The sequence below is a fragment of the Podarcis gaigeae genome (genome assembly GCF_964106915.1).
Source record: "Podarcis gaigeae genome assembly, chromosome: 13".
NCBI classification, from domain to species: domain Eukaryota; kingdom Metazoa; phylum Chordata; class Lepidosauria; order Squamata; family Lacertidae; genus Podarcis; species Podarcis gaigeae.
The window spans coordinates 25,755,147-25,767,315 of NC_139689.1; the positions used below are offsets into that span (position 1 = coordinate 25,755,147).

Below are 12,169 nucleotides of genomic sequence, written 5' to 3' on the forward strand. Positions count from 1 at the left end.
TCTCTGTATTTCTCATCAAGTTTTCTTTAATTGTGTGTGTGTGTATTGTGGATATTCAGTGTGTTAATTATTTCAAAAGTTATACTACTATTTAATGATTCAAGCCAAATTAATGCTAATGATGATGATAAAAATGTATACCACAATGCCTGCTTGTTTCTATTCAACTTCATCCATAGAAAGACAATATTGGCCCATATTTCAAGATACTCTGAGTCTGCAAAGAGGATGAAAGGATAGCACGTTTCCTTATATTATCACTGACAAATCCAAAGTATTAATTATTGCATCTTCTAAAATCATGCAATGAACCTCTGGGAAGCAATTAAAAAACTGCTATCCAGAGATTAAGAATTTCATATTCTTTTTTTAAAGTACAAAATGTATAATTATTATGGATTGAATCAAGATTAAGGGCTCTTCCACTCGACCTGTGCGTAGAATTATGGGTCTGAGTAGTTTCCCCCTTGGTCCACAAAAAACCCATTATTTAGCTCTAAACTGGAGCAACCCTCAATCTGGAGAAACTCCAAAATGCTGTTTGCTCTGCTTGAGCATTAAGAAGTGGTTTTCCCCCAGTGTCTGCCCCAATCAGCAGTCTAGCTGCTGCATTAAGCACCAGCTGGAGCTTCCAGAACAAGCCCATGAGCAACCTCACACAAAGTGCAATATAAATTTGCAAATACATCACATGGGTTTCATTAACTATAATGTGAACAGATAAATATACCAGTAGGGGACTGAATTTTTGAAACTGAAAGTTCAGACCTGAATATTAGAAGGGGTTGATAGGTTGGCTGGAATGAGAGTTTCAAATCACTACCCTTCTATTGCACTTCAAGGGAGCAAGCAAATTTTTGTAAACCAAGCCAGTGTGGTTGCCATTTTCTGCTCTATTCCAAGGAGATGTTTGAAAATATATTATGATCATCCCAATGAAAATGATGGCAATCTGCCCAATGGAAATAAGGTTTGACTCTGACAACATTGAAATTTGACTTTTGTCTCAAACAGTAGCCAATCTCTGATTTTTTGTGTGATATGATATCAGTCCTGCAATGAACAGAAAGTCAACTAATAAGAGGTTACACTTAGGATTAATAACTCTTTTTTTCAATTAGGACCTTTCTTGTGTTCAGATCAGATCTTACAACAATGATGTAGCATTTTGGAAGAAATATGCAAAGGAAGAGGCCAGTGTTGGAGGCCAAGATGGCAAAAACTTCCACAGCCACTATGTATTTCCCCTTGGTGCTCAGATAACCCGGAATGAAGGAGATCCAAACACTGCAAAACACCAGCATGCTGAAAGTGATGAACTTGGCTTCATTGAATGTATCTGGCAGTTTCCTGGCCAGGAAGGCTACTGTGAAGCTGATCATGGCCAGAAAGCCCAAGTAGCCCAAGACACAGTAGAACATGGTGATGGAACCTTCATTACATTCCAATATAATATGTCCAGCCTGTGAGTGCATGTCAGCTTTGGGGAAGGGAGGAGAAGTTAACAGCCACACAATGCAAATACCCACTTGAATGAGTGAGCAGAAAAAAACAATGGAGGTGGCTACTTTCTGCCCTAGCCATTTCCTCATGCTGTTGCCTGGCTTTGTGGCCAGGAAGGCCAGGACCACCATGATGGTTTTTGCCAACACACAAGAAACTACAACAGAGAAAATGATGCCAAATGCTGTTTGCCGGAGCAAGCAGCCCAGCTTCCCAGGCTTGCCAATGAAGAGAAGGGAAGAAAGGTAGCAAAGCAAGATGGAGGCAAGCAGAACACAGGTGAGGTTCCGGTTGTTGGCTTTGACAATAGGGGTAGTCCAGCTTTTTAGGAAAATGTGCATTACCAAAACTGTTAATGCAGCAAAAAAGATAGCAAGGACAACCAAGACAATGCCCAAGGGCTCGTGATAGGCAAGGAAGCTCAGAACCTTTTGAATACATTTGTTTTTGTTCCCATTTGGATATTGATCTTCTGGGCATTTGAGACAATGAACTGCATCTGAAAGGGATCAAGAAAGTATCAGTAAGTGTTTTCATTGCCATGCCTCTATTAGTTTGCATAAAGCTGAAGGTGTGTCAATTTAATGCTAGATAATAATGACTCCCTGTTTCACATCTAACTGAAAGCAGATGCTCCCAACCAACATTATACAAACTTTGCCTAGTGGTAAGTCCCCAAAACATATCCATGGATAGGATAGAACTCTGAATATCCATGGATAGGATAGAACTTTTAGTCACTAGTGGGCATAAGTGTACCTAAATATGTGCGGTCAATTTCTTTGAAGATATTTCCCTTTTGTGTACATATTTAATTGCACTCAGCTCATGTAATTATAGAATTCAATTTATAGTATTGTAGAGACAGAAAGAACCATGAGGATCATCTAGTCCAACCCCCTGCAATGCAGGAATCTCAACTCAAGCATCCATGACAGATGACCAACCAATCTCTGCATAAAAACCTCCAAGGAACGAGAGTCCACCACATCCCAAGAGAGTTCATTCCACTGTCAGACAGCTTGTTTAGCTGGAATCTCTTTTCATGTAACTCAAAGACATTGGTTTGGGTACTTCCCTCTGGGAAAGGAGAAAACAACCTTGCTGCTGCTTCCATGTTACAGCCCTTTAGATATTTGAAGTTGGCTATTGTATCTCCTATCAGTCTGTCTATCACCTACCTGTCTCATTAGAAAACATGTCTTCTGGGCATGGATTACAGCCATAACAACAACTTGGTTTGCCTTCTTGAACCATCCTTTGCTGTCCATGGTGACAGCTCTCAACACACCTAGAACTTGGTGGTAACTAATGATTAGAAAACGGATATTATGTCACATCCAAATTTTCATACAAATACAGCTATATTTCTATTCTACCTGATAACCCAAGAACATTTTCAGTGGAAATATCAGTGGGGATGGACAAACAACCACCAATGGCTCAGGGATTTATATGATGATTGAAGAGTAATTTCAGGAGGATGGACAAATCTTGGGGTTTCTTGCAGTCTCAACTACAATAGAGTGTTTGTGTACACAGTCATGTTTCCACACTGCGCTTGACTCTGAGAGCAACAGGACATCATCAAGTCCCATTGCTCTATTTAAAGCACACAGAAGAAAGAAGCCCAGCTCACTCATGGCTCCTATGAGCAAGCAGGTAGAAACAAATAATCATAATCATAATAAAAGTACAAGGCAAGCGAAGAAGCTCGTGGACTAGCTCATAAAGGGACTCGTGGGACTGCAGATTTATAGGATTCATGATCTGTTTTGGTTCATGATCCACCCAGATTGAATCAACTGAGTCCACTTTGAAATCCAAGTTCTGTGGGTTTCTGCTCTGTCCCTACTTCCAAGAACATTAATCTTACCTCTAAGATCCATGGGCAACAGTACTGCAGCATCTGGACAGTAACATATTTTTATTCAGTTGTGACTATAAGCTGCTAAGTATTTTCCTACCTGTTTAAGTCTGTCGTTCCACACAACGTCTATCCCAGTGAGGGTGAACTCATGGTTTGGGGAAATGCTTGCAAACTTGGGTTTAATGACAGAGAAATTGGGGTAAATGATCCAGTTGATGATATCATAGCCAGCCGAAACTTCTCCATATTCAATCAATACTTCATGCCCTGCACCATTGTTAAAATGGATGTTTTTCAGTATGGAATTCAGCTGAATTGGAAGAAAATAGAAGAAACAAATTCTGAAATTGTCCATTATTTATTTTGCAATTCTGTCTTGGGAGCAAGTCTCATTGAACTCAACAGGACTTATATCTGCATAGACAGATAGAACATATTGAAAAAGCAACCAGAACCCTGCAGGATTTATGACTTAGCTCAACAGCTGTTGCACAAAGGCATCAATCCTGCAGGGTGCTGCTTCAAGGAAGTGGTATCAGGCAGGAAGGAAAGTCAGGGCTCCTACCTTGTCTTGGGAAGATTCAGCTAGTGGTAAGGTATGTTATGTATGGTAAGGTATACCATGGCTGTCACAAACCAACTCAACCAGTGCCTCCAAATAGACACAATTTGGCGCAGGGATCAGCCAAATCCAATGCATAGTAGGAATAAATATTCATTCCTTTATGCCATAATAGTTCTGTTCCCTTTTCAGGAAACAGCATCTTAAGAGAGCCAGTGTGGTGTAGTGGCTAAGAGCAGTAGACTCATAATCTGGTGAACCGGGTTCGGTTCCCTGCTCCTCCACATGCAGCTGCTGGGTGACCTTGGGCTAGTCACACTTCTCTGAAGTCTCTCAGCCTCACTCACCTCAAAGAGTGTTTATTGTGGGGGAGGAAAGGAAAGGAGATTGATAGCCGCTTTGAGACTCCTTAGGATAGTGATAGGGATGCAGGTAGTGCTATGGGTTAAACCACAGAGCTTAGGACTTGCCAATCAGAAGGTCAGCGGTTCGAATCCCCGTGACAGGGTGAGCTCCCATTGCTTGGTCCCTGCTCCTGCCAACCTAGCAGTTTGAAAGCACGTCAAAGTGCAAGTAGATAAATAGGTACCACTCCGGTGGGAAGGTAAAAGGTGTTTCCTGCTCTGATTCGCCAGAAGCAGCTTAGTCATGCTGGCCACATGACCCGGAAGCTTTAGGCCGGTTCCCTCGGCCAATAAAGCGAGATGAGTGCCGCAACCTCAGAGTCGGTAACGACTGGACCTAATGGTCAGGGGTCCCTTTACCTTTACCTTTATAGGGTAGTGATAAAGCAGGATACCAAATCCAAACTCCTCCTCCTCCTCTTCTTCTTTTTCTTCAAAGTCTACTCTGCACATGAATACAGCATAGCAGACTTCCCTAATTCTCTTATAAACTCACCAGCATACAAAACATTGACATATTTGTTTATTTGTATTTGATTCTCTAAGTAAATAGTTTTCCTCATTAGACATCATGTCAAGCTCATAGACTTTATTATGGCAATGTATTTACCTGCCATGATGGAATATTCAGCTGTTCAATTCTGTCTCTTCTTGGTCTTGACTCATAGATGGCATGTAAAGCATGGGCTACAGCATAGGCAGCATTGTAGATACCATAGGTCTCACCAGTCATATCCATATCAAATGTATACTCAGACAGATATTCCAGTTTCTCTTTGCCTGTGCACATATTACTTTGTGAACAACGTGAAAAGCTGTCTTCATAAAAATAACAAACGAAAGCAGTTGACCAGAAATCCATGAAAAAGCGAATCACTGGCTTATCAGACATAAAGCTCCCAAGAAACTCATGGTAACCTGGCACAGGCTTTTTGTGGACTGAAAAAGAAAAAGCACCACTGTACGTTTCTGGAGGTGTTACAAATAAACCAATATGCTGTTTGAAATCCCACCGAGCAGTTATGATCCAAACTTTCCCAGGATTGATCTCCCAATTTTGTCCCATGAGGTTTTGTAATCCACTCATTGAATTATAGTCTCCACTGACTATTACCACATTTATCTCACTTAAGAAAAGTTCTGTATATAACTTTGACATATAGTTGCGATAAGTTTCATGCCACACATATTTTGATTCTCCTACTTTATACTGGTGGGCAACACAAATGCCATACTGCAGAAGCAGAGATGTCAGGATCTGACCAAAGCTTTCTCCATCATCATCATTTGAAACAATGAGCCCAACCCATGTCCATCTGAAATGCAAAAGTAGCTGAGTAATTCCAATGGGTTGAAGAGTTTCTCTTGGTGACATTCGATACAAAAATGGGAAATTTGTTGTACCTCTAAGTGTAGACTCATACGCACCATAGTTAAACTGATGGAGAAAAAACAGTGCTGATGAGAGCAAAGAAATAGCACATGTCTGAGCTGTTGTTGGGAGCTCCTAGAATCTAATTATACTATTAACTTTCAATATATGAAATGCATAATTTCCTCCCACTGCATAACTAATGTTAGCAAGTAATTTTGGCATAATACTTCCCAGCCAGCATAATCATGAAGTGGTGGAAACTTAAATTTCTGCAAAAAAAATATTAAAAAGTTTCAATGCTTTAAACAAAATGAATGGATTAAGTGTGGAATCCCACACATACTTACTGGGGAGTTAGGCCCCTTGAATTCAATAAGACTTGCTTTTATAAAGACATGGGTTTGCATTTCATGATCGAGGGTGGGTGGGTAATTTCAACTTTCTCCTCCCAAACCAAGACGAAGTGTATAGCCTTAATTTATTTTAATTACATGTTGTGATAGCTCAGTCAATAGAGCATGAGACTCTTATTCTATGTTTAATAATTCTTTATATTAAATTTCCATGTTCTGAGATTACAGAGGTGAATTCAATTAGCTCAGTAGATAACCAAGAAGAAATGGGTGCCACCCAAAGAAAAATACACACATACCTGTGGAATCTTGAAGACACTTGACACTGTTGCCACCTCGTAGGCATTTTTTGCATTGAGACCAGCAATGACAGCAAACACATCCTCATTCATATATTTCCTATTAGGTCCATTCTTTTGCACATTTTCTTGTTGTGTGAATAGTAGGTCCAGCATGATATCATATGTCATCTTTTCATCATAAAGGTTGTCATACATATGGGAACCCAGAGTAATATTGGGCAAAAGCTTTGGGTTCTTATTGATCTCATGAACAGCAAACAACAAACCGAGAGCATGCTGATAATTACTCAGCACTGAACTACAATGAGATTGACAGAGAGTCAAGCTTACTTTTATCAAATATATGTTTCCTGCACATTCATTTCTGGATTGAGAAAGGGGGGTGAAATGCCTCAGGGTAATATGAACTAGGCAAAAGAAAAGCGGCCTCTGACAGTACAAGAAGATCTGTGACATAAATTGTGAGTCAACCAGCATTGGTTAACTTATATCATATGTCTGTGAATTAAAAAGATGTACCACTGCCCATCAAACAGTGGTTTGAAATTGGTCAGAATTGGTAGACTCCAGAAGTAATATAAATCCCACCTTTCTCCTGATCTCAGAAAAAGAGACATTAAAGAAAATTTTCAAAATCTAACTGATTAAAATTAAACATTGCTTAACCCAACTCTATTGAAATAAATGACATGTTAGATTTTCTAATTTAGGACATTTCCAGACTGTCGCTATATCAGATGAGATTCAATAACATCCTGGCAAAATAAACCTGAGCAATTGGAATTAATTTGGAGCTTTTGCAATCCAGATCTACTTCACCAAAAGATCAGACTTTTTGTGATAAGTGAAGTGAATGTGAAAATGTACTGAAAAGTGTAGGATAACATCTCTTTGCCTCAAACAAATAAATGTGAATGTATGGATTCTCAAGATGAACAAATCATGAATATTCATTAAACAGGGGCTTCTGGAAACCACTCTGGCCTGGATCTCACCCCCCTCCCCCAGCATTTAAGCCATTGAGTTAAAGATAGCAGAATTCACTTCTGTTGAGATACACTTCCTGCTAATAAGCTACAAAGAACTTACGTATATATTTCATGACTTCTACGAGGAGGTTCATTCCAGTTTCTCTCAGGATACTGGGGATATACCAAAGAGAATATCCCACCAATTATGGCTTCTCCTGGTTGATACAGATTGTCTTGGACACTAATAGTATTACTAGGCTTCCATTTGGTATCCTTGGACACAAGAGAAGGGAGCAGCAGCAGCAAAAATAACAGGATGAGTAACCACCTGATTGAAAACCCATCTCTCTCTATCCCAAAGCTGCAAACTGGCATTCTTCACAAGACTCCCAACTATAATTGTTCTAAGACTTACCCACAGAATCTAAATTGTTCTGTTAAATAGCAAAGCAGATATAACAAATTATGGTTAACTACCCCATCTCTTTTATTGATCAACACCCAGTTCTCATGACACAGCACAGGACGGAGTGTTTCTTATCTGAATTTTTGTTGATGATGTTACTGTCTCTCCATGAAATGGGGGTTGAGGAAATGATAGTGATTTTACTAATTATAGAGTTCGTGAACAGTTCCTGGTGTGAGAACTGTATGTCTATGTAATTAAAAAAAGCCATATTGGTAACACCTGCTCCCTACTATAAAAAGTTATATCCTTTGAAACATCTGTGTATTACAAGTGCGTAGAACTAGTGAACCTTCAAAGGCTGCTGGACTCCAGCCCACATCAGTTCTAGCCAGGTATTGGCTAGATGTAGTCCAAAGGGTTGGAGGTTGGACACACACTTTTGGAGGGGTTCCACTCATACCAGCTGGACTGCTACCAATGAATAGGCATGCAAGACTTTTATTTGGACTCTTGTGTTTATGCTGTGGTGTCAAGCAAACATTCAATTTTATTTCCCATGCTACTTTTATCTATTCTATATGAAACCCAGGCATCATCTGGAGACTTAGTATGAAGTATTCCTAATGTGTGGGTGACACCCAATTCTATCTCTTCATATTATATGATTCAAGAGACTTTGCAAGTGCTAGAACAGTTTCTGAAGGCCCTAATGGGCTTCCTGAGGGCCAATAAATTGAAGCTGAACACTGATAGATCACAAGCTTTGTGGATAAGTGGTTTCAGGTCCAAAAACAAGACTGACACCATCCCCCTAGTCTTCCTTAAATTAGCATGTACTTCATTATATCTACATTATTGCTGGCCCTGGATCATTTTATGGCAGTACGCAAGATGCTTTATAATGAAATTCTTATTTGGTTTATTAGCAATTTAATGCATATTTTAAAATACAGTACCATTGATGAACACTCTTCCATTGTTAACAATACATATTGCTATTATGTCTTGTTCAATACATTCTTTCCCAAAGCTCTCATTAATGCCTCTTTGACTTCCTTGTTCCTGAAACTATATATAATGGGATTTAGCATAGGATTGATTACTGCATAAAATATAGAAATCATTTTATCATTCTCAGGGGAGTAAAATGATTTTGGCCTCATGTACATGAACATTCCTGTGCCATAATAGATGGTCACTACTGTTAGATGGGAAGAACATGTGGAAAAAGCTTTGTGTCTGCCACTAGTGGTACGGATTCTGATGATAGCAGCAATGATGTAGCCGTAGGACACCAGAACCAGGATAAAGGGCAGCATTAAAGTGCCTGCACCCCCTATCAACATCAGAAGTTCATTTAAGGTAGTATCTGTACAGATCATGTGCAGCAGAATGGGAGCCTCACAGAAAACATGATTAATAACATAGGGTCCACAAAGAGGGGGCAAAGATAAGTAGAGTGGAACCACAGAGACTAGAAAACTGATGGTCCAAGATGCTGCTGCAGTCTTCACACAAACACGGTAGCTCATTATTGTGGTGTAACGCAAGGGATGGCACACTGCTACATAGCGGTCAAATGCCATCACTGCTAGAAGGAGACATTCTGCTGCTCCCATAAAGAGGGAGATATAGGTTTGCAGCATGCACAGATGATATGATATAGTTTTCTTGGTGGATATCAGGTTGGCCAACATTTTGGGAACCACAGCAGTGGTGTAGCAAAGGTTCAGAAATGCCAAGTGTTGAAGGAAGAAATACATGGGAGTATGCAGATGGGGATCTGCTGTGGCCAAGCAAATTATACTAATGTTCCCAAGAAGGGTTGCAGCATATAGAAAGAAGAAGATTGCAAAGAGTAAAGGTTCCATTTCTGGATGATTAGAAAAACCCAAAAGCATGAATTCCCAAACTTCTGTTTCATTTGTTGGTCTCATAATGCCCCATCGATTCCAACTATTGGGAGGGGGGAACCTGGAAGAAGAGCAGACAAAACTACCTTTTAGAATGTGAGATTATAGATATATCATCATATATCCTAAACCTAAATCCTACATCTAAAGTATCATTCATCAAACACAAAATACAATTAATGCAATGTTGTTCTATAACTTTACTAGGCATAGCTCCATCAGTTTGTCAAGTCAAGTTTTAGTTTTCAGTTTTATGCTCTTTTGCATATGCTAAGTCTGGAAAAGATCAGTAAGATTGTTTTACTCCTGATGTAACTTATTGTTTATGATAAAATTATAAATTTGTGATCTGTGGAACAATAACTATAAAATTGTGAACTATGCAACAATATAGGAAAGAAAAAAGAGTTCTTTGATCATACAGGCACTAGAAATTTCATAGATATAAAGGCAGAGCAGAGTTATGAAGAAATAGAGACAAATGTAAAAAGTTACATTAAAAAGTTACATGAAAAAAGTTATTTTGAGCAATGATCATACAGGTTGGCTTTCAGGTATTGTTGGATTAAACTTCCCACCAGCAAATCAGGATTGGTGGGCATTGTAGCCCAACAATATCTGGAAGGCAACTCATTTATGATTTAGAAATTTTATTTTAATAGTTTTTCCAATCTTATTTATTGTTTTTTGTTATATGCCTTAATAATAATTTTAAATATTGTTCAATTCCTTACTTGCATGCATCCTAATCATAACAATAGAAATAAATCTCATTATGTTCACTTTTCCCCATTTGAGTATAAATAGGATTCCTTCTTCCCTTCCTTCCTTCCTGCTTGATTAACAGAAGTTAACCGGGGTCAACAGAAGCAGGGGTTTATTCCCATGGAGGTAGATATCGGATTATATCGTTAAACTAGTTTTCTATGTATATACTCAATGCAGACTAGGTTAGGTGGGCAGACATGCTAGGAGCTGTAAAATAAAAAGATAAAACATGAACATATAACTAACGCAATGAAGTCCAATAAAACTATAAAAAGCTGCAGTATTATCACAATTCAACATGACTGGTAATAGCAGCATCAAGCTGGCCAGTCTATACTTATGTTTGCCCGCCACACTCGTCTTAAAGGTTACATATTTCTCTTGCCTAGTGAAGCTTACCATATTTGTTTACTACTACAAGCTCCCCTCCAACACAGACAAAAAGCACATTTGAAGAGATGTGCTTATACAAATATATTAATATTCCTTTCTTTCTAGAATACATTCCATTATCTCCATAACACTTTTGCTCCATGCACCTCAATTATTTTTATTTGAATTCTAAGAGTTTTATTGAGAAGAAATCCAATAGATTTCAATTTAATTTCCAGGGGGAGAGAGGGAGGGAGATAAAAGTCTAATTGATACCCTCTCCTTATAGTACCTTAACCTACCTTAATCGTAATATGTACATTCATTGCTCTTTGGCCTTGATGTTACATTGACAATAATGCTGGTGTTTAAATTCATTGACAAATGGAAGCATTAGTGACCCATACTTGGAAGGTACATAAATGACACTCTTACTCCCATGCAGATTTTCTGTTGAGATGTGATGTTAATAATAAAGAATGGAGATGAAATATCGGAGTAGGGTGTAGGAAATGAACCAGAACTGAGTTCTCAAAGAAGTAAAGTCTTTTAAGAGCATAAAAACAGAAAGAGCCCTGCTGGATCTGGTCCAGCATTCTATTCACACATTGGTCTATCTGATATCTGGACTATTTTGGAAAGGAAGGTGAAGTGTAATTTTAATAATAATAACTAAATAAAAATAGGAAGCAGGCCCAGAGACAGAATCTAAATACAAGAGCATTTACTCCATTTTACCAGTACAGTAAATGTTATTCAGAGAGCCACTGCCTTCAATTGTGAAAGCAGAGTCTAGTTATCATTCTCAGTTTACACTAATAGCAATATCAGAATATGTTTCATTCCTTTCATTTTTTGTTTTCTTTTAAATCAAGGATTGTACCTAGTTTTGTCTTGTTCACCTAAGTCTCTGATCAAGCTGAAATTTATAGTAAGGGTGAAAGCAATTGTCACTGGCACTCTTTTGCCTCTGCAGCCCCTGTTCCATTCAATCTCTACTCCAAAGTTCTCAGAGTCTCCACAGAATATCACAGCAGGTTGACAGAGAAAGGATGGGTTTCAAAGTTCCCTTCCCTCTGCCCATCTTCACAAAAACCTCTGCCGAATCAAAGAACATTGTGTGAGTTGAAGGACAGAATTAGAGACAATACAATATGTTTATTTGTTCCTGGGGAAAAAAACCCAAGATAACAGCACAAGACGCTACATTGCATGCCCTCCAACATTTCTCCAATGAAAATAGGAGAATGGAATTATCATTTTACTATTTATACCCCACACATCTTAGTGGGTTGCCCCAGCCACTCTGGGCAGCTTTCAACATATATAAAAAACATTAATTATTTTTTTTTTAAAAAAAACACACT

At 38.7% G+C, this 12,169-nt stretch overlaps 2 protein-coding genes across 2 annotated transcripts; both read right to left on the reverse strand.

Annotated features, from left to right (window-relative positions):
- Positions 1-1,047: 1,047 nt before the first annotated feature.
- LOC310830516 (vomeronasal type-2 receptor 26-like) lies at positions 1,048-8,726 on the reverse strand (the record flags this gene model as incomplete). Its single annotated transcript, XM_083710296.1, has 8 exons — positions 1,048-1,053; positions 1,848-2,002; positions 2,685-2,811; positions 3,471-3,683; positions 4,950-5,777; positions 6,367-6,667; positions 7,459-7,613; positions 8,706-8,726. 8 exons carry the CDS (start codon positions 8,724-8,726, stop codon positions 1,048-1,050), a joined length of 1,806 nt encoding a protein of 601 aa, XP_083566422.1.
- A 21-nt stretch (positions 8,727-8,747) lies between these two features.
- On the reverse strand, positions 8,748-11,726 carry LOC310829634 (olfactory receptor 2G3-like; the record flags this gene model as incomplete). Its single annotated transcript, XM_083708346.1, has 2 exons — positions 11,686-11,726; positions 8,748-9,723 (listed from the first exon to the last, which is right to left on the reverse strand). The coding sequence occupies exon 2, from the start codon at positions 9,684-9,686 to the stop codon at positions 8,748-8,750; it is 939 nt and encodes a 312-aa protein (XP_083564472.1). The 5' UTR covers positions 9,687-9,723; positions 11,686-11,726.
- Between the last annotated feature and the right edge of the window lie 443 nt (positions 11,727-12,169).